Source organism: Rissa tridactyla, chromosome 2, assembly GCF_028500815.1.
Source record: "Rissa tridactyla isolate bRisTri1 chromosome 2, bRisTri1.patW.cur.20221130, whole genome shotgun sequence".
Lineage (NCBI taxonomy): Eukaryota > Metazoa > Chordata > Aves > Charadriiformes > Laridae > Rissa > Rissa tridactyla.
The window spans coordinates 61,334,848-61,358,620 of NC_071467.1; the positions used below are offsets into that span (position 1 = coordinate 61,334,848).

Sequence of the window (23,773 nt, forward strand, 5' to 3'; positions counted from 1 at the left end):
TGCAGCACTTGGCAGTCTGTTATGAATTTAAGTTGTGCCAGACAAAAGTCATAATGAATCCTTCTCCAAGTTGTTGAATTAACTGAATGAATAAACTTATATACTGCTATTGTGCATATTGTTCTCTTTTTTCTTACTCCAACCACCAAAAAAATAAAATACCAGTTTTGATTTTATCCAACATATTGCAAGAATTGTGCTTTTGGGTCTGTAGAGCCTGAATTGAATACCCAGACCCCTGAGCTAGAAGACAGGGATGGGGAGCAGAATGAAGCCCCTGTAATCCAAAGGGAAACGGTGAGGGACCTGCTTCAGCACCTGGAGGTGCACAAATCTATGGGGCCGGATGGGATCCACCCAAGGGTATTGAAAGAGCTGGCAGAAGTGTTCGCCAGGCCACTTTGCATCATTTATGAGCAGTCCTGGACAACCGGGGAGGTCCCAGCTGACTGGAGGTTAGCAAATGTGACACCCATCCACAAGAAGGGCCAGAAGGAGGATCCGGGGAACTACAGGCCAGTCAGTCTGACCTTGGTGCCTGGGAAGGTCATGGAACAGATCCCCCTCAGTGCCATTACACGGCACATGCAGGAGAACAGGGTGATCAGGCCCAGTCAGCATGGGTTTGTGAAGGGCAGGTCATGCCTATCAAACCTAATATCCTTCTATGATAAGGTGACCCAGTTAGTGGATGAGGGAAAAGCTGCGGATGTTATCTACTTGGATTTTTGCAAAGCTTTTGACACCGTTTCCTACAGCATTCTCCTGGAGAAACTGGCTGCTCATGGCCTGGACAGGTGTACTCTTCGCTGGGTAAAAAACTGGCTGGATGGCCGTGCCCAGAGAGTGGTGGTAAATGGAGTTAAATCCAGTTGGTGTCCAGTCACAAGTGGTGTCCCCCAGGGCTCGGTGCTGGGGCTGGTTCTCTTTAGTATCTTTATCAATGATCTGGATGAAGGGATCGAATGCACCCTCAGTAAGTTCGCAGATGACACTAAGCTGGGCGGGCGTGTTGATCTGCTTGAGGGTAGGTTGGCTCTGCAGAGGGATCTGGACAGGCTGGACCGATGGGCTGAGACCAGTGGTATGAGGTTCAACAAGGCCAAGTGCCAGGTCCTGCACTTGGGTCACAACAACCCCATGCAGCGCTACAGGATTGGGGCAGAGTGGCTCGAAAGCAGCCCGACAGAAAAGGACCTGGGGGTGTTGGTTGACAGTCGGCTGAATATGAGCCAGCAGTGTGCCCAGGTGGCCAAGAAGGCCAACAGCATCCTAGCCTGTATCAGGAACAGTGTGGTGAGCCAGACTAGGGAAGTGATCATCCCCCTGTACTCGGCACTGGTGAGGCCCCACCTCGAGTACTGCGTTCAGTTTTGGGCCCCTCGCTACAAGAGGGACATTGAGGTGTTGGAGCATGTCCAGAGAAAGGCTACAAAGCTGGTGAGGGGTCTGGAGGACAAACCTTATGAAGAATGACTGAGGGAGCTGGGGTTGTTTAGCCTGGAGAAGAGGAGGCTGAGGGGAGAACTCATTGCCCTCTACAACTACCTGAAAGGAGGTTGTAGAGAGATGGGGGCTGACCTCTTCTCCCTGGTGACAAGTGATAGGACGAGAGGAAACGGGTTCAAGTTATGTCAGGGGAGGTTTAGATTGGATATTAGGAAACATTTTTTCACTGGAAGGGTTATTAAATATTGGAATAGGCTGCCCAGGGAGGTGGTGGATTCACCATCTCTGGAGGTGTTTAAAAAAAGGGTAGATGGGGCACTTAGGGACATGGTTTAGAAGTGGCTTTTGTCAGGGTAGGTTAAAGGTTGGACTCGATGATCTTAAAGGTCCCTTCCAACCTAGCAATTCTATGATTCTATGATTCTATTCTATGAATTCAATTGTTGTTTTTGTTGATTAGGGTGCACTGAACTTAAATATCAGGCTCTTATCGCAGTGTTGCTTAGTATGAAGAGCCCATCATAGTCCACCTAGGTGAAACCTGAAAAATGGAATTGAAACAAGCATTTTGTTTTTTTCATTTTGTTATTGGTGGAGCTGATCGAGAGAGAAAAGAAAAAAGCAAAATTTTAAAAGATTACTTCTTTTCAGAATTTTGTGATTTTGGGTAGGGATGGTTATGTTATAACTTTTTGTGTTGTGAAAAGAGTAGCAATTATTTTTAAGAGACTCTTTTCCACTGAGGTGTGATTTCTATCATTAAAATAAATCATCAGAAAATGTACTTATTTTTATCAAAACTTCTAATAATATATTTTTTTGCTTAACTATATCTACTAACAAGTAAGACTGAATTTAATATTGTATCTGAATACAAACCTTAAGAACAGATACACATCATGAACAGAGAACATAGATATCTGCCAAATTTGTATTATAAAAAATGAGTAAAGCTTGTTATAAATTTTTTAAGTGATGCTGACTGTTCAAATTGAGAAATGAAAAGTTTCAAGCCGTGAACGTGGAAGTCCATGCCTATTTTTCTGATTTAGTGTGCTACTGTGTAGCTTACATTAACCTGTACTGTGGCCTTCACTATGTGCAAGGCTTGTATGGTATTAAAGTTAAAACATGTAACATGTAAGAGAGACAAAAAAAGGCATATGAAGAAATCTATTTTTTCATTCATGTTACTTCAGGCAGCTTTCTCCTATGGTTAAACTGACCAATGACATATTTAAATTAGGATTTGAGGTCACTACTTTCATATTAGTAAGTTCAGTATATGCTAAAAAGATATCAAAGTAATGTTCAGTTGAATTATGCAGTAGGGTAACGAATGTTCATGCTTTGATCTCCTTGAAAGTAGGCAGAGGTTAAGGCAAATGGAATCTAGAATGGATGCAGAAGAGAGTGAACAGGGGCTCTTACAGACTCAACCTTTTCCCCAAATCCCATCCTTTGGGATTTCCTAGGACTCAGAAGAAATTTCTCTATTCTGTGTGCGTGCTTTAACAGCCTGTTAATTTTCTTTGCTTATAGATTTTTGGATGAGTAATAGCGGGCTTTTGTTCTGTCATTGCAGAGGGGAAAAAAAAAGAATGGGAACAGAAGTTTTTCGAATGCCTTTTCATGGAAAATATGAGTGAGAAAGTCTTAGAGAGCAATAAAACAAACCAAAAAAAAGGTGGGAAAAATACAATCTGTAAAAAAAAATAATATTTTTTAAATTACTTTCTATCCATATCTAATGCACTCGTTCTGAGTTCCTTTTCAAAGGCTGACTCAAAGCATGAACATAAACCAATGTTTATATTCATTTGCTCTCTATCAGCCCTGGGTTATTCAGGTTACATGGTGAAGTGTTTGAAAGTTAATGCAAGGTGTGACTCCCTGTGTAGTCCTAGATCTGTCATTGCATGTAGTCCAAGGGCAATTGGCGATTTCCTATCAAAAATTGTATTATGCCAAGTAACTAAGGGCTGTACTAGCAAGCACTTACAAAAAGAGGTGGCTTGAGGACTGTGCAATCAATCTAAGTTCTGACGTTCCCAAATCCACCTTTCAATTCTTCTTCTTCTCCTGCTCTTGCAGTAATGCGGTACTTCCAGGCAGCTTGATGTGTCTGCTTAAAACATTGCTTAGCAGCGGTATAAACCTGGTCTGGGAATGTGCCAGGGTGATTCTGGCACACAGCCAAGATTTTTTCCAGAGGAACAGAAGTTAAGAGGCGAGACATTTCCTTTTTTTTTGTACTTTCAGTCAAATGTGAATGTGTTTCCATGAAAAGAGAAAACTTGGTCTTGTCATCTTCACAGATTTCTTCCCTTCAGGCTCCACAGTCTGTGGCAAATAGCAGAAATGTGGAAGTTTTGAAAAACTTCTTCAAAAGGGAAGGCATTGGACATTTTGAATATATAAGCTGTAATAAGCTACCATTATAATATTCAGGAAAGGATTTTCTGAACTGTGGTCTTGGCGCAAGAAAGAATGTGCCATTCACCGTTAAAAATAAACTCAAAAATAAAGAAACATTGAAAACCTGAGAAAAAAAAAGTGCCTTCATCACCAATAGATTAAAAGAAGTCCTGTTTGGTCTCTTTTTCTGAAAGCGTCTTTGTAAAATATGTTTATTTCTTACGCAAATGTACAAGGCAAAAATGTCCCATAACCTAAAGGGAAATTTTATCAGGTGAAAATCTTCACCTGAATAGTAGCTTCCTACTCATAGGATATAGATGAGGGACTGCACATTTTTCGACCTGTAAATGGAATTACCATTTTGTAAGTTACGCGTTAGACCCACTCAAAACCCAAATGCATGCACAGACACTGGTGAGAGCAGAATAGGCCTCCAGTTGCACAGCTTTTACAGGAGGTATGGTAGTTCATTACAGGGTTTTGAAACCAATGTGGAACCAAGAGAGATATTTTCACCTGCTGCTGTACAGTTGAGCTCTAGTAAGACATGACTGTTTGGAAGATATTAATATATATAAATATGTACACATATATAAATCCATACTTAAGGGCATAGGTTGTTTAAAATGCATCAGCAGTGGTAGTAAAAGCATTATATAACTGGTAAATAGAAGGAAAAAGTTGAAGAAACCAAAAAAGCAACCATAATAAAAAGAAGAAAACCAGCTTACACAATACATAAATTATCTGAACTTCATACATGGCCAGAGAAAACCTAATAAAATATTGCTTCATATGTTGGACATGCTGATTCATCCCTTTGCAAATCCTAAATTGTTTGCGCTCTGTATAGAAAATGGAAAAGTGTAAATAGACTCCTTCCCCTGATACCAGCCTGTGAATACAGCTAAACAAACCTTTAATTTTTTTTGTTGCTCTGAGGCTCACCACTTAGGTTTTCTGAGTACCTAGTGTCACATGCCAATGATCTTAAATGATCTTTAGTAGTACTCAGAGGAGATCCTCTGTTGCCTGTTTTAAGAGATTTGATCCAATGCCACAGTAGCTGATGAATGTTAGACATTGCCTGATTTACAAGGGCCTAGAATGGAAAATACTAGCAATTAATACATATGCCACTCACTCCTCAAAGAGGAACAAACGTCTCTCCAGCAAGATTTTGAAATGGTGACTTTTTTTTAACTTCATGTGGAACCATACATTTTTTGAAGATACACAAGTAGGTTTTATATTTTTATGGTTTTCAGCCACTATCCCTGTGTCATGTGATTTTCTGTGCTTTCTTTACCAAAACCTAATTTCATTGGTTTTGTTTTCACAGCAGTAGGGGAATGCTGAAGAACCGACTCCATAGCTCTCACTCCTGCAGTGACCAGCTCCCTGTGCAGTCATGAAGCTTCCTAAGGGTGTTGTGTCTTCTTCATCTCTGGCTGCTTCTATTGGTCTCATCCAAGACAGATACATTTTTTCCACCCTTCTTCATTTTTTAAAATATGCACTTCTTCTAGCAGGCAGAAAATGAAACCACCTCCCTGAGTTTCCTTCAAGTACGGTATGAGTGAAAAGGAGACTTTTCTTCCATTTCTCTTCATTGCTTGGGATGGTGTGACAGTATGAGTATGGTGTTAGGATGAAAAGAGTGTGTCAAACCTACATTTAGCAATTATCCACTGTGGAACAAAGTTAGAAGCTTTCATTTTACAGAGGAGGAAAAAGCTAGTTTCAAATGTCTATGACTTTTGCTTATTAGAAGGGATATTGCTGCAGGCATATTAATTTATAGAAATTATTCTGTTACTTGCTGTGAGGACTAGACTCCCTAGTAGCCAGTAGTAGTGACTTTGTTGGTCAAATTAAAAAGAAAAACAAAACCAACACCCAACCACCATAAGATTTTGGTAACATTAGAATGTTTTCATTGTTTGTTAGACATGTTTTTAGTGAGAAATGAAATGCAAGACTTAGCTATAATATTAGTAAAGCTATATATAACAATCAAAGCTGATCTACACTTAAAACACTTTTTTTTGTGTGTAGCAAGTAAAACTGATAGCCTAATGGGCTCAATAACATGCTTAGAAAATTAATATTAAAGGAAATAAGTTATAAAGGATATATTGAAGGAATGTGAAAGTTTTTCTTCAAAGCTTTGACCAAAATGATATTTCTGGGGGTCCAATGACCCTAGTTTTCCTGGTCTCTGTTAAAGTATGGAAGGTAAACAAATATTTGATTCTAATGAGAAAGGATGTTAAATTTGCCTCTTGACTTCTGCTTAGGTAAACCTGTGGCTTTCCTTAATAATCTTAATGTGACAAGTCAGAAATGGAATCAGTAAAACTATGAAGAGTTATTTGGGATGTCTTCAATGTAATGTAATCTAACTGTTAAGGCTATTATGTCACCCACACTTAGTGTTGCTCTACTGCCCACTAGGCTCTGAAAACATCCTCTACAGTCTCATACCTGCTATTAATATCAATTTATTGAGTTCTGTGGAAAGATCATGAGGGATGTAATTCAAAAGCCTTGTTTTAAGTTCCTCTTTTTTTTTTTTCATCTTGTCAGATGCCTAACCTTCATCACTATGTGGTTGTCATTGTTAACAGGCATGGCCTTCATAGAGGATGAAAGAAATATTTTATTTGTAGCAAATTTATGCGTTTTTTCTAAAATTAACAAGCTGGGGAGTATAAAAGATTATCAATTTTTTTATTAATAAATGTTTCCCACCTAAATATGTATTCCAGAAAAGAGAAATTAAAATCTGCTTTGCAGATTCAGAGGAGAAATAAAAAAATACAGGCAGCAAGAGCAAATCCTAACATCACATTCTAATAAAAGATGATATGCAAGTAATAGCATATCTGACAGTCACAAATGATCAACTCAGAAATTTCTATCAAATCATTACAGTTGTCTGAAAATACATTTAGTGCTCCAAACTGTTAGGTTCGTGGAAAGTACTCCTTTCAAATTACTGTCTTTGGAACAAAAGAATGAATTAGGTGCCCAGATCTCTATAAGTAAATTGAAGCTATTAAAAAAAAAAAGAGAAAAAATGCAGTCAAGTAAGTCAGACGCTGATGGATTCCTGCATGATTTTTAAATATTCATAAAATATTTAACTCTATTTTATAGACATACACAAGAACTTTATTGCACTGTTAGGGCACGAAAACAGATAAGAGTTCTATTAGAAGTTACACTTTGGACCCTAAATTTATTTGCACGTGAACACATGCTTACATGTACATTTAGGGGCAAATGAATGAATATTAGAGAAGATTTTTTCATTCAGCCTAAAATGTCACAAATGTTTTCAAATAAGATGAGAGCAATGTTTCAGAGGAAGATTATCTCATCTGATAAGCCTTTTTTGAACTATTTGACCTAGGAAAGTGTTCATATATTCCATTTTTTCAAAACATTTTTTATCCATTTATGTTTTCTCAAGCTGCAGCTTCAACTGCTCTGTACGCGGAAAAAAAATGCATTAACTACAAAAAATAGTATTAAATATTAGTCTTAAAAGATTAAGGATTGGCAATTAGCTACGTACATAATACCTTTATTACTTCTAAAGATTTACTGAAATTCAGCGATTTTAATATTGAACCATTCTGCAATGGTATTCAGGTAAGATTAAGTAAATTGCAAAATCATACACATATGCATTTGGAGATAAGTGGGGGAATATTTATGTTTTACACTGTACATTCCCTGAAGGGGTGCCTACCGCCTACTCTACCTGATATTGCAAGCAATGAAGGGTGAGGAATGATGACTTGGTAACACACTAAAAACAGCGACATGACACGACGCTCCATTTCCAGTGGAAAGCACATGTCTGTGAGGCCTGAAATAGGTTTTTCCTCCTGACGCTCCCCACCTGCCCACATGAAGGACCCAGGCTGGAATTGTTCAGGTCACACAGAGTAGAAGTCAGTTTCAGCCCAGGGAAAATGCAGACCGCAAACATGATTCCTGCAGACTTTAACAGATTGGTGCTGGGTTTCTCACTGGATTAGAAGGCACAGTCATGTTAGGGCTTATAAAAATACAGTATAATTCCCAGCTCTTGGGCCCTACCCAGAAGGTCATGAAAATTACACCTCTCCATCAAACTTTTGTTTGTGACTCTGTGAGTCCCAGTCTAGCCCTGTGAAAGTTACAGGTACTGACAGCAACCGTAGAACATCTCTGCAAATTTGCCATCTATTTGCTAGCATCAGTTCAGGTGCACCCACACAGCAGCGCAATATGCACCAGTTTGGGGTACCATATTCCCAGGACGTTCTCAGAGGAACAAAGATTTATGAAACAGTGGGTTTGTACACTCTTTCTGGAGGAGGTGCTTCATCCAGTTCAAGCTTCAGTACGTTTTGTGGTAAAGTAAATAACGTGAGGTGTGATGCTGAGGCAGTGGGTTTGTGACAGTTACCTTCTGCACTGCCGTTAGTAATACTATATCCTGAAATGTCTGATATCCACAAGGGCCACTATTTGAAATAGTGAAGGCGAAAATTTTGGTTGTGAGCACACGGAGAGGTTATGCATCCAGTTGCCTTTCTCAGGCTGCAGGGGCTGCTCGCCATGTGCGGGGCTGGTGCACTGCCCGTGCAGCTGGAATTCAAACCAGCCGTTTTGCGAGCAAAACCAATGAACTCTAGACTGCTGGGAGCTTGTGATTTTTCTCCCCTATTAGATGTCCTAGCCCCAGTAACCACAACTCACCCGTTGCAACACCTGGACATAAGGAGCTCACATTGTATGTAGTTCAGAGCGTGATCATGAGGACTGACAAGATAACAGCAACGCCGAATATGTGACAGATGAAATTTACTTGCCTTCCTTTACTGATAGGACTAGTTGCAGTCTTTGTCCTTTACGTGACATCGGTTTTCACAGAATTTCTAAGCTACTACCCACATTTCATTTTTTTTTATTCCCATTAGACCGGGTTATTCGTTAGCTGTGTCGAGCTTCATGAGGATCCTGAGCATGTTCTCAAGGATGGTCCCTACTTGATGTGTTTCCCAGTACCTTCCTGCATATCCAAAGCTTTCCTACATAACTCTTGTCATTTCTTTCCCTCAGAGCTCCACACTGGCAACTCCCAGCTAGGCTAAGCAATACAAGTGGAGGTACGTGTTTCTGGTTGGGTATTTTGGAGCAATATGGGTGAAAGCTGCATATTGAAATATTGCAGTTCCTGTGCCTTAAGGATAGGCTCACCACAGCTGTAATAATGAAATATATTAGTTTACATACAACCACTCAGAGTCAGCTTTCCCAACAGACAAAATTTAAGGCTGGCATTGCCATTTCCTTAAAGTGTAGAGCTGCAACAATACTACAAAAATACAGAAAAAAAAATAAGACAAGAAAATGTGTGATGAAGACTATATTTAATTTTGTTCCTCAGCATCTCAACTAGATTCCACTCCTCTTTCTATTAGGTTAAGCTGTAATCTCCTTAAAATTCAAGACAGATCTCTCTTCCTACTGTTTTCTCAGGTTCTTACTACCTCCTTCCCATGGGGAAATGGGTAAGAAGGGGAAAGGATGAGACAACTCTATCACAAAAATATGCTAAGCTGGACTGTCCTGGCTTTCACTTGTGCGCTGGAAGACTTTGCTTGGGAAATTCGGCACCAAGACACTTGATCGTGTTACAGTCCCCTTCCTCCACCTTCCTAAGGTTCTCCAGTTAACATTTCTATTCTGCATCTTCATTATCACATTCTTGGCTTTAGGTTGTTTTGCTCCTTGTGAATATTTCTGGAGACATATTCATAAGACCTTATTCTTCATATTATAAGAAACATAAAATGAATAATCCTCTTTCATATGTAAATTCTATGTTCAAACCGTTTAGTTTGGAAGGAAATTTCTCTTTTTTGAGAGTCTATCACAAGACCAGATTTAAAGGTTACCTGTGAGGATAGAATTGGTGGGCAAACAGGTCAATCAAATATCCTAATTTCCCTGTGGGAGTGGGTGGAATTGTAGGAATAGAATATGGTTAGAGTGAATTTGGTACCTTTTGTTCCACTGTAGTACTTTTCATTAACAGGATAATTCTGACAATTTTTAGACTAGAAAGTCACAGCAAGTGCGAAGAAATATAGGAAGTAGGTGAATTATTTAATACAGGACTTAGAAAACTCTGAAGAATGAGAGTTCAAGTTTGTCTCTGATTTTAAATCTGCTTTGCTAAGTTTCAACCTTTGAGTTTCTAAATATAATTATAATGGAAAATAATATTTTCTACACAAAATGTGATTTCATCCCTAAAAGTTTTCCTGCTTCTGTTTATGAAGATTGTTGGAGTATTATATGTGAAAAGCCAACCATATTATTTTAAATAGAACACTTATGTGATATTCACCATGTTTCATATTTAGAAATTGGCAGAAGCCAGTCAGAAAATTATTGGGTTTATAGCTATATTTTTTGCAGAGGGATTAGGCTTAATGGGTTCTCTGAGATTTAGCTGCCTTAATTCAAAACATCATTTCCCCCCTAAGCAGAAGCAAAGCGTCTTGCTCTTGGATATTGCACTTCATAGTCAAATATATCAGCCTAAGCCCTTTATGACAAAGGCAGTATACACATAATTCTAATATCCCTGCTACAGGGCATTGCTCCCCAAAACCCGACTGGGGCAGACATCTGGGGAAAGTCATGCCTCAGGCTGGTGTAGCTACCTCTGAGAGAGCACATCTGTCAGGACAAAGTTAGTTTGTCAACACAGACATTGGGGCCCCAGCCATGCCCATGGCATTTCTTGTTTTGGGGCAAATAACAAAAAGCATGAGTTATGTTTTGCATCAAAAGGCAGAGTCTCAGAAGAGCAGGGTTTTGACTCTCACTGTCTCTCTGGTAGAAAAGCAGGGGTGACAATTTTCTGATCTGCAGAAAATGACTAAACTAAATCAGCTATGATATATAGCTCCTATAAAGCAGGAGATGTCACTTTTTGTTTATTTACCTTTCTGACACACGTCAGAAACAACAGGGTAAGATATTAGCCTACCTCTCTACCCTATATTTGGGGGATGAAAGAATATGCACTATGGGTCTGGATAGTAAACCAGTAATAAATATGCACGCGGTTTTATGCAGGAACTAATGGATTTGCCTTTTAAAATGCCCATGGAAAACAATAGTGTTTTAATATCGTCTATCTCAGTGATTTATATTTCATGCTAGTTCACAAAGGACTCTGGTTAGTATGTGATTTATGGGTTGGAGCAAAATAATCGTCTGAAGCCTAGCTGAAGGTAGGCTTCCAATGCATTAATAATACATTAGCTAATGTTTCTTTCTTGGCATTGCCTATGCAAATTTCTATTATCATAATAAAAATTACTGTTTGTTTCAGATTGGAAACAGCTTTAGGTGAGAACATGTCTTTTTATCAGATGTCTTGATTAAATGCTAACTGCCAGTTCCCTGATAAACTTTTAAGCAGAGGTTCTCCTTTAGACTCAGCTGGTATTTGGTCAGGGAAGAAGAGGGAGAAACAGCTTGCTTTGCTAAAAACTGAGAAATGGAGCTCTCTGTAAGACTTACAGAGACTTGGTAAGTGCGGTGAAAGCCCATCCTGGCCAGAAACTTCAAACACCGATAACTGTCACTGGAGAATCATTCATGAACGGGGGATATATAAAGTCAGATTTAAAATACATAGTGCCAAAATGTGTTCATTTTGTGAAGCACAGGTGAAGATAATTTCATTTAAATGAATTACTTTCTGAGTGAGGTAAATGGTAATACATATTGTCTTTCCAGAACAGTATTAGATTTGATTGAATTTATGTTGGGTAGATTAACTTCTTGAAAGAAGCTTGAAATAATTTGTGACTTGATTACCTGCTGAATCATTTCCCTTTCCAAATGATGATTTCACACCAACAGGCACATCAGAAAGAATCTTTTACACAATATATAAGGCATTTGTTCATAGCAATGTATTCTTCAGCAGGAATCATACTATATCTTCCCTGACTCCTCCTTTTGACTCCATTGAGTTTGTACCTGTTGAGGACATCTGAGAACATTTGCCTTCCTGAGATTTCTGAAAAAAACACGAGATTAAAGCATTTGGGGTGACTGCTCTGGGGAATCTTCTTTGTTAAGTTGTGGCTTTTACAGCAAATACGATGTACGTATTTGTTATGAACACAATACCATTTTGGCAGGGAAGTAACAAGATAGTTCAGCTGTACTCCTGTGATTCTGAGTGGCCTTGCTATGCGTTTGTGCCACGAGCTGCCCATGGGACCCATATGCAAATAAATATTTGATCATTCTGTCTGGTGTTATCCAAAGCAGCTGAAAATAAATACCAGGCCGATGATCTTATAAGCTCAGGCTGGTTAGTTTACATTATGTAGAATGTAGAACAAAAATGCTTTGAATTTTGCACTTATTTTGCTTATCTCTTATTGCATTTTTATTGTGATAAAATAAATATTAATAATGCAATTCATACATGGGTTTTAAAGAAAAATATGAGAACAATAATAAATAATTGGAGAAAATCTGTTTAAAATTCCTGAGAGAAATTATTATCTATACCATCAAAACCATTTTCCATGCATGTTTTATGATAAAATAATGTACCGAAGAATAAAAGGCTGATTAGATTTGTAAATATAACACCTTCTTCACTTTCATTGGCAGGAAATTTTCCAAACAATAGAGTTCCGACAATAAGACATGCATGTTAGGGAGGTGACACAAGTTCTACTGTATTGTTACCTCTTACTGCAGAGATTGAAAAACTAAAAAATGCCCAGTAATGCTGTATGTTCTGAAACTGCCATTCCTTTTATATGATATACAGCAGCAACTTTTTTTTTTTAAAAAATTATACCATTAGTTCTATCTCAATTTGAGGACACATACAATTTTTCTCAGATCCTAGAAGTCAATCTTTGTGTAGCCGAGAGGTGGTGAAAAGGGAGCAGAGACTGGATGTGAAACCAGGTCTACAAACTTACAAATCTTTTGGGGTTAATCTGTAAGGGACATGCCTTTTTGTCAGTTAATTGAATAGGATTACGTACTTTTCTGGTTGGCAACTGAAAGGAAATGTTCCTCTCCTTTTTGATCCTTCAAGAGCGTTCTGTACTTTAAATAATCACTAGTCTCATTTTGAACAAAGCTTACGTTTAATATGTTGTAAGGTGTCTTGAAAGAATTCTCTTGTAAGCATATCCCAGTTGTCTCTCTAAAATCAGAGGATATTGTGATTTGACACATCATTAAAACAGAAATTAAGGAAGAGGTCATATTCTGCCCAAAGTAGAAGAAACTTATAGTATTCTTTAACATTTCACTAGAAATATGTAGGAAACCACAATTATATATAGGCTAAGTATTTTTCTCTGTTCCTTTTTATGATCACTTCTTCTATAAATGATTGCATAATTATATAGAAGTTCTTGCCTTGACAAAAATAATGCAGAATCTTACCCGTAGCGGATGTTCCAAAATTCATATAATGGGGAATCAAGTTGCTAGAAAATAAAAGGAGAGGTAAACTTTCATCTGCTTCACAATTTACTAATTGTCTCTGTCAAAAATATCAGAACAAATAAAATAATAAGGGTTATTGGAGGGAAAGAGAATTTTCTTGACCTAGTATCATAATTTTCACACTAGTTAGACTTGGATGCGAAGCCAACAGCAGTCAACGAAGATGCAAAAGTCTTTAGATCTTAATATTAAGATTCTGGAGTTTTTGTTTGTTTGTTTGTGGTCTGTTTTTTTCTTTGTTTTTTTGTTTGTTTGTTTTAATGGGATTCTATACCTGGTTTGTGGTAGGCTAGCAAAAATACTTTCAGCACAGTTAAAAATGTTTTAGAAATAAGAAATATCAAGATTTCACTTTTATCTCCCATTTCCCCTATAGTTATATAGAGTGAAGCTACAAAGGTTTTCCTTATAATTCCATCACCCAAGCACTGTAACCAATTTTATCTTGTATCTTTTCTATTTGCTGCAAGATTAATCTCTAGATGTAAGCTCAGAAGAGTTTTATGGAGAAAGTCTAATTTGCAGAAGGTTGGATACGCAAAAACAACTAAGTTATAACAAACTTCATAATCCATTGGGTAAGAATATTGTCTATTGATTTTGAAAATCTGAAATAAATCTGACAAACTTTCGACTATAGAAATACGTTTCATTGCCCTAGTTTGTAGCACACTGTATGCTGCAAATTCCCGACTCATAAAACTTCAGGTCAATGGTGCAGTAGAAAGCAGATATCTAGGAAAAGAGCTTATGAAGTTTTTATTAAGCTTATCATAAAAATCGAGCTTTTTTCACTGAAAGCGTTTATGAAGTACAATTTTATAGAGCAGTAGTAATGCAATCTTGTCAATCTCCTGCATTTGTAGTTTTTCTTTCTCAAGCAGTTTAGGTTCATTCTTGCCCATCCCTGTTTTGCGTGTAAGTAAAGACAACACAAGCAATTCCAATTGCTTTTTCTTCCTGATCTCTTCTAAACATCTGTTTCTCTCAGAAGTCATTCTTTTTGCTAGATCCATCTCAACGGGTAATTAAAGACATGGTCATCACTGCGGAGGGCACAGAGCGCCTACGCGTGACACCTCGTTTTTCAAGTTCAGATGGACTTGTGCCTTTTGATTTTGTTTTTCTCTTTTACTTTTGTAGTGTAGGTGTTTGTTATCATTGAGTTAGTTGCATTGACACGACATGTCAACGTTTGGCGGTGGGCGTCTACGCGGCTTTCCCGAGCGCACAGGCAGCAGGATGCCCTCCTGGGCCGTGTTTCCGAAGGGACCTGCCACCCGAGCGGGGGATGCCGCGGCCACGGCGACCTGGAAAAAAGTGGGGAAAATCGCCAAGGCCGAGGAGAGCATCTGGCCTCAGCTCTGCGACATGCCCGGGGGCGCCGGGGGACTCACCCTCCCACCGTGCTCCAGAGACCCGCACCGCCCCCCCTCGGGGACACCAGCCCGGGCTGCCCCGACCCCCGGCGGCGGGCAGGGCCGGCGCTGGAGGCTCGTTCCGCGGCCGCGGCGCCGGGGGCGGTGCCCCCGCTCCGCTCCGCCCGCCGCCCCGCCCGCCTCCCCGCCCGTAGGCGCGGGCAGCCGCGGAGCCGCCGCCGGGCGGAGCGGTGTGGAGGGGAGAGGGGCCGGCGGCCAGGGCGGGGGCAGCGAAGGGGCCGGCGGAAGAGAGGAGCGGCCGCCAGCCGGGGCGGCGCGGAGCGGAGCGCGGCGACTGCCGCTGCCTGGATGCCAGAGGCGCCTCGGGAGCCGGCGGCCGGCGGCACCCGGGAGGGCCCGGGGGAGGAGGCGGCGGAGGAGGAGGAGGAGGCAGCGGCAGAGCAGGAGGAGGACGACTCCGCGCGCGGAGGCGAGGAAGCAGGCAGCGCTGGCCATGGCCTCCAACTTTAACGATATAGTCAAGCAGGGCTACGTGAAAATCCGCAGCAGGAAGCTGGGGGTGAGTGAGCTCTCCCTTCGCCGGCCCTGCCCGGGGTCGGGGCGAGGCGCTGGCGGCCGCCTGGCCGGCCTGAGGGGGCGGCGGTGCCCCGGGCCGGGGCCGCCGGCGCGGAGCGCGGCGACCTGCTGCTGCCGCCGCCGCCGCTCCTCGGACTTTGCTCCCTTCCCCGTAGGGGTCGGTGTGGATGCGCTGCTGTCGCTCCGCGGAGGGAACTGGATTCTCCCCTCTCCCGCTCCGGGAAGGCGCCGCTTCTCCCTGCCTTTCTCTGCCGCCGCCTTCCCGGCCGTCACTGTCCGCGGGGAAGCTTAGTCCCTCCGTCCTCCCTGAGTCCCACAGCCCAGGCCGGGGCAGACACCCCTCTTGGGCGGCCCTCGCCTTGCTGCCTGCGTCGGGGGCTTGGGCGGGGGGGGGAGGAAGGCGCAGGCAGGGTCTGTGGAAACTTTGTGCGCGGATCTGCCTCCCTCCCTCCCTCCCGTTTTGGGAAAGGGAGGTCTTCAGGGCAAGGTCTGAAAATATTGGAGACTGGCACCAGAGCAGCCGGCTTGTAACTGGGAAAACCAGGGAGGGGGCTGGTGCCGGAGGGCGTGGGGGGCTGGGGAAGGGGAACCTGCAGCGGGCGGGCCGGGCCGGTGGGGAGGGAAGGGGGTGACAGCCGCATGGAGCAAATGGTAGATGCAGGGTCTGGCTGTGATCAAAACTAGGGGCGGCCTCTTAGCTGGGGGCGGCTGGCCTCAGTACCCGCCGGGATGTTCAGCGCGGCTGAAGATAACACGGTGTTATCACACTGGCCGTGGGCACTTTCCCTTGTGGGGTACGGCAAGCCTTGAAAAGGCACTGAAGTTGGAGCAGAGTGCGTGCAGGGGCCAGGCTTTCCTAGACTTCAGGCGGTCCCGGGACTCGTCAGTTTGGACTTTCTCCTACCCTTTGTGTGTGTGAGAAGGAGAAGGCTCAGGGGAGCTGGAAGCCCCGAGGCCTCTACTGGCTTGCACAGCTACTGATGTTGACAGTAATCCCAAAAGAGCAGGGTCCCTGTGGGTTTGAGACTAACCCTGGCTGGGGCTGGGAGAAGGGCTGGGGTTCTTCTTTGGGTTCACCCTTGTTTGTTTTCTCTGGGTGTGCAGAAAAGTGCAGGGTCCCTACCTGCTCTCCCCTCCAGGAGAGTGGGCTGCCTCTCCCTGCTTCTCCCGAAACCTCGCAGAGCAGGGGCCATGTGAAACCTGCCCTCCTCCAAGTTGTGCTCTGCGACCTTATCACAGTGCTAATATTTATCTCGTCCTCCTCCCCCTTTCTCCCTTCCCCCCAGATGCTGTGCTTTCCTCGCAGACACAGTGTGCGGGATGGTGGGAGACTAATCATAAATTGACCTTTGGAGCCTTGGCAGGGCTGGGCTGTTAATTACAAAGGAGCACAGAAGAGTTTAGTCCGAATCCTTAAATAGCGCCAACTCCAAATGTTTGAGAGATAGTGTAAATCCAAAGAGAATGGATGCTGTTATTACTGCAACCCAGGAGTCACTCCATGCATCAGTCAAGCATTAGTCTATCTGAAGAAGCAATTTCTAAGCCTTAGTTTGTTTCTGGCAGTCCTCTGCTTAACCTTTGTGCATCAGTTTTTCCCCAGCTCAGCAGTGTTATTAGATGGGCCCAGCACAAAGCAGTGAGATGATGGTATCACATCACCTTGATGTTGGTAGTTGGAAGCAGAGTTAATCTGTCTGATTTGCAAATCTGCATTTGAATGTATCTTGGAGTCCTTTTTGTGAGATTGTGTACACGTATATCTCTGTATATGCGAATACTTTTATATACCTATATGTATCGCATATATGCAACAAATGTAGAGTTCGTATTACAGTAATCTTGGAAGATACTTGCTGACTTGTGAAAATGAAATTAGGAAGACAGTGAAATTTCATTGCAGAATACCTTAAGTAACTTGAATATTTGTTTTGAAGACATATGATTTTTTGGGAGGGGGCATATAACTACTTTTTTTTTTTTTGAGCGGGTATTATTCATGGTCAGAATGATTGTCATACTTCTACACTAAGCAGAAGTGAAACAGTTCATACAGCATCTATGGAGCATTTTCTCCTACTGAAGAGGTGTGTGGGGGTGACAACTCAGACTACACAGCCTCAGGCAGGTGGTAGTATAAGCTTAAATATGACATATGGGGATGCACATCTGAATAAATCTATTAAGTACAATGTAAAATGGATTATATTTTATAGAAAATAGCATCAAAATTCAAATGAGTGTGATGGTTGAAAGGTATGAATATGTGTGTATATATCCATAGCTAATTGGATTCCTGTGACTGAATTTCTAAATTAATGCAATTTTTATTCACCAAGTGAAACATTAAAGATTTGTATTTTTTTCCCTTATGTCTATCTCCAAGTCCAAGCCTTAATGAGTTACACTAGAGCTGTCATAATGTAGGTGAATACATCAGTTTTCAGGGATATAAATGTCTGCTAACAAATGAATATTTTTAGCCTCCAAAAAATATTGAAAGGAGGGAAGAGAGCTATGGGTTCTGGAAACTAAGGCTAAGATCATTTTGCAATATGTAGGTAGAATTATATGTCTTGATGGTTATGCTTCATTCATATACATTGGAAGTTATTGATTTACTTTTTTAATTTTTTTTTTTGGTCTTTATAGTCTACATTCTTTGAATATTTCGATGTCTCCTGAAAAGTAGATGGATGACAACTTGGAGAGCTGAGGTGACTAATACCAATTTCAGTGCTAGACTTGGGCAATAAAACTAATTCTAACCTTTAGGCTGGTAGCCAACTCATTACGGAAATTCTTCCAGTGCAGCTTTTATTCTGTCTTGTTTTGTGACTGAGGGAGCCCTGGCTGGGGATCAAATGGAAGATACTTGAATAGAATGCAACCCGTGAAGTTTCAGGTAAAACCGAGTGACATAATACCATAGAGCAAAATCAGATATCGTATTTTGTTTTATTAAAAAAACCCAACAACAACCTTTGACTTTAGGTGGATTTTCTGGTAGAACTTAGTCTTCCAAGAATTTTGTTTTCAAAAATACAAGTTGTAAGTCGTCTTCTGATTGCCTCCTTTTATTGATTTTTTTTTTTTTTTTTTTTTTGTATTTTGTAGAATAGAAACTCTTTATGAATGATTTTATTTTTTTTACAAGGTATCATGTGTTTACATCTGACTTATTACTTGCTTCAAATACTTGTTACCCTGGCTGCCTACTCCCCACATATCTGCAAATTGGATTCACAGTATGCGTGAGTGCTGTCTCCGGTCATGGAGGATGGACAGACGTCCGTTCTGAACCACGCAGTCAGGACTCGGAGCTATTTTGCCATCAGTAAATGATTCTGTTCAGAAAGGTTATCTGAAGTCAAAGATGATGCCGAAGTCAAAGACGGTGCCTAAGTCTTGATGGAAATACATGGCAACAAGTACTGTAAGAATTTGTCCTTTTTATTTAGTGATACCTGATCATCAAGACTTTTTGCCTTCTTTTCACCATAATCCTCAAGCGCTTCTCTGCCGTTGGATTTACACCTTAATGGATTACTGTATGTTTTCTTACAGTCCAGTATTTTCAAGTAGACCCCATTGTTCTGATGTCTTTGTGTTGTTAAAGTAGCTTCTTTCGATGCAGGGTTGGATACTGAGCTTGACAAAATGAGGAGCTTTACCTGCCTCTCTGTTGTTGTTGGAATCTGACATCTGCTTCCATTGGGAATATCGTGCTTTATGCCATGGAGGTGTCAGACCATGACAAGACATCCAGCCAGTTAGGTCACTTAGCCTATCTCTTTACTTTTGTTAAGCATGAGCTGTATATAAAACATTTCTATGGTGCCTTGAAATTTTAAATATATATTAAAGCCCACGTAGTAGACAATCTCGCATGTATACATGATGTCTTCATCAAGGTATCGCAAGTATCTTTGAAACTTAGAAATTGTAGTCAGTGAGGGTAACTGTAATTAAAGCATCTTTTTAAAATCTGTTTCCCTGCAGCCTAAATAAGCCTTTCTTTTCAGTGCTCTGGCATTCCTGCGCTGTTTGATATTTTGCTTTTCTCTAATACTACATAAAGGAAATACCTCATTCTTGCAGCCATTACATTTGACCTGTGCGACCCTCCTTTGAAATAAATTTGATTGTAATGTAGTGTGCTGTTCAGATCAGAATAGGTCATTTGTGTAGCGTGGAACAGGACTGTGCTGCCTTTGTTCTTTTGGAATCTTTCATACTTGTGTCGCATTAAAATTCATATGACACAATTTTATACTGCGCTGGCTGTGCTCATAGGCTGAAACTTTCTTGTAGCAGATTGGAATCCCTTTGTTGCCTCCTAATAAACTAAGCTGCGAGGATTTCATGCCTTGTTGAAGTGCTGTTTCTTAGAAGAAAAACAATTTGATGTCACATTAGGAAGTCTAATTAAAAATGAGCATTGTGTCACTTCGATAGTCTTGTTTTGACCCATATCAACCTTCGAAGTCATAATCTTTTTGTTTGGTTGGTTTTGGTTTTGTCTTTTTTTTTTTTTTTGGCGCGCCATAGCCACAGAACAAAAGAATCCTATCTAACGGAAATTTTCACTCAGTTGGTGAATAAATACTGATTTTTATGTGTTTCCACATACTGAGTAGAATTATTTCCTGAGTGGTTCAACTTATACTCTAATACTGCTATCCAAAGAGAAAATTGTACCTGCCAGTCAGTCTTGATTGAGTAATAAATAACAGGTTGCTGTTAGTCACCAAATGAAAAGTTTTACGATATAAAAAAACCCCTATTTTTAACCGTACTTTTAGATCATTACAGGTACCTTTTCTGGAAATGAACATAGTGTTTCTCCTTCTGCTGTTAACACTCTTCAGTCAATCAGCGCTAACAATGCCATGAATACGACCCTCTGATTGCAGCTTGGTTCCTCTTGAAATAGTGCAGTACGTGTCTCTCAAAATCCTAACACTTAATTGATATTGTGTGTATATATTCAGAGTGAAGAAAGCGAGGAGATCTGCAAAATGTCCCGAGTTTGAGATTACATTGATTGATGGCAGCGGCTTTGCACGTGGGTCATGATGAACACAGAGGGCAGAGTAGAGGTTCTTCTATTTCTTTGGGTCGCCATAGCGTATTCTGAAAAACAAACAAATGAAAAAGTCCAAGCAAATAGTGCAGCCTGGAATGGATATCCTTTCCATAGATTATTTTATGTTATTATTTATGGCAAGTCTGCTCAGCCTGTTTGAAAGCACTGACATTACTGTTTATAACTGCATCCTGAAAGATGGCCTCAACTATGAATTTCATCTCAGATCATGAAAATGATTCAAATGAAACTTTAAAAACTGAATTCCTACTTAAAATGAATTTATTTTAATTTTAATAAAGCTCCAGAATGACAGGATTTAGATGCCAGATTCCTTCCATGTAAAGGAGTTCCTTTTTCACGCTAGTACAAGCCAACCTGAGGTGTGGAATTAAAAGTATTTCACTGTAATCCATTAAAGAAGCTAGTCACATTTGCTACTTAATACTGAAAGTATCATTTAAAATACCAATAATTACTGCTTTCAGTACTTTTTCTTGCTACAGTTACATGAATGGATTTGCAGAATTAAATGGAAAATATATGGATTTCCAATTTGGTCATTGCAAAAATAACAATCATTTTGAGATTTTGACCATTTCTTATTGATTAAGTGCATCGTGCAGGAAATGGAAAGAAATATCTTGCAGCCATTGTAAACAAGGACAAGAAGACCATTAATTTTTTATGCTAATGTTTGCATTTAAAGAAATTTGTGAGTCAGGCTTGTGGTAAGCACTTTGGAGTTGCTGTGTTTCCCAGTTGCTTTTCATCGTGTGCTTTTCCACCTCTTAATTCTCAAGAGGTCTGATAGTCTATTAATTTTGTAATGGATGATGCTAATTTAAAGGGACAAATAGTTTCTCCTTTGCAGATAGCATGTTATCAATGGATTACAGATGCTTCTATTTTTACTCTTGTATGTAATACCATTAGTCTCAGTGAGGTTATACCTTACCTATATGACGATTACACAAAGAAGTATTTGTAGACTTGATCTCTTTCACTTGAATGTTGTGAGATGGTAAAATTTTATTAAGAGTTTATTTGTATCTCCTGTGAGGTGATGGCCTTTCGGTTTTTCATTTAGGAGTCTGTCATTTTTGTCCTACGATGGACATTAAAGACCTGATGAAAAGACCCTAAAGTCAGTTTAAAGGAGCCCATTAACTTCGGTGGCGTTGGTTCAGGGTCCAGGCGGTATCATTAACAGCATGCACAGAACATGAATTTCCTCCTTGTAAAGTGCCCTTCAGATCCTACTCAAAGGAGTTGTCCTTTCTCAAATCAGTAATTACGGGAGGAATATTCTCTATGAATCCTTGAAATACACAAGGAATTATTCATGTCATTCCAGTAGTGAGTTTTCTTCCTAGTTTTTTAGAAATGATCTCGCCTCGATTTGTTCATTCAGATTTTTGCAAGCAGTGCAAAATGCTTTATAGCGGTTGCCTGGCAACAACATATTCAGGCAACAGCATATGTGAATCAGTTGTTAGTTATACATTTATATATATGACTATGTATAGAGAACACATTTTAGATAGGTACTAATGAGAAATTTCTAAAAAAGTGCACTATGAAATGCTCTTTCTTTTTTTTTTTTAAATACTTTTTTTACAAAGGGGTTTGGGTCTACATTACCCTGTGAAGTTTGTCTTTTATTTTAGCTTGTGTAAAAGATCTTCTAGTTGAGCAGCTTTTCACAAATGTCATGATATAGTTAATATGCTCATATGCAGTCATAGCAAGCAATATAAAATATTCTCTTTGTTGAAGATGAAAAATACTTTAATATGTATGGATGATGATTTATATCTCTCACTGTTTTTTAAATTAATAATGTATTATTTAACCAAAATGTGGGTACTTTACTGTATACTGTAGCTATTAAAATCTGTTATATTTAAAATAATAATTGTAAATGCTGTGCTGCATTTTAAGTTTTTAATCTCTTCAGCTTGCAATGCAGCTCTAAGAATCAAAAAAAGATACTGGTCTATTATTGTAATTAATCATCATTTTGTTGAAAACTTTTTTCCAGATAAAATGCATAGTTCAACTCTAAATACTGTGAAATTTCTTTAGTAAGGTCAACAAAGATAAAAAGAGAAATCTTTTAATCTTGTGGAGAAAGTTTATATACAGTAGGCCAAAATTGCAAACTTATAAAGAAGAGTTGAGGGAGAGTAATGTTTGCTGTAACTGTATCTTAACACTTTTGTGTCACATAAATGCTTTATATTAATATTTATTTTTTTTTACTATTCATAATACGTACCCATGCATCATGTCTGAGAATAAAATTTGCATGATTGTTTAGTGCAGCTAGCAAACCACTAGAACTGAGAACCTGGCACAAGTCAAGAGATTTACAAATCGTGAGAATTTTAGCTGGTTTGAGAATTAGATCTATTGACTCCAGGTGTACTCGTTGACTGCGACAGGTAGAGTCTTGTTCAGAAAGCTGGGACTAAAACCGTGGAGAGTTTTGAAAATGAATGTTAATATTGAATTCTGCTTAGAAATTACGGGGAAAAAAATGCAGTCTTTAAGGTACTGATGGATACTTCCTTCCTGTGAACTCCACCACAAAATAATTTTGCAGCTTTTTAACAATTGTAATGTGTGAAATGTATCATTGCCATCATACTGAGAGGTTACAAGACCATGCAACTGGAGCTTCAGAGGAATTACTGTTCACTTCAGATGCACGTAATTAGAAAGACTAATTAATGAAAGTGTGTAAATCTTTTAAAAGATTGATCTTATTTCCCTCTGTTGTTCAGCTCCCAGACTGGCCCTCATCACCTCCAGCTTATCTGGACTGAACCTTGGAAAGGTTGTATTCATTAATGTGTCAGTAAGGAATTAGGAACACGTGGCATTGACTAGACCTGGGGAAAAGAGTTACACGCTATCTGCCTACTGGAAGAAAGGCTCTTCAGCATGTTTACCCTACCTGCAAAAAGAATTAATAGCAAAGTTAAATATCAAAAGTTTTTCACTGCTGTAGAACCAAATTAGGGCCGTTTTTGAGCAGGAAGCCCATGATGCTTCTGGTACTTTCTCCTCTTTGTCCTTGGGATATTATTTTAGACACTGTTGCTCTGGTGTCCCCTGCCCTCAGAGTGAATTGGTTTATTCTCTTTTCTCGCACAAACATTTGTTTTTCCTGCAAAGAGAAAAGAATATGTGAAATCATACAAAATAATATTAAAAAAAGGGTTTTCTGAAGGGGTAGTCATAAGTATTGTTTTGTACAGCACCTAGAAAGAGGAGACCA

The 23,773-nt window shown here is 40.0% G+C and overlaps 1 protein-coding gene across 1 annotated transcript in view; it reads left to right on the forward strand.

The window, feature by feature from the left end:
* Positions 1-15,250: 15,250 nt before the first annotated feature.
* The window catches only part of DOK6 (docking protein 6), a 251,558-nt gene continuing 243,035 nt past the window's right edge, over positions 15,251-23,773 (forward strand). The window contains exon 1 of the mRNA XM_054191773.1: positions 15,251-15,381. Coding sequence (XP_054047748.1) covers positions 15,316-15,381 — 66 coding nt within the window. The 5' untranslated portion in view covers positions 15,251-15,315. The remainder of the gene's footprint in view (positions 15,382-23,773) is intronic.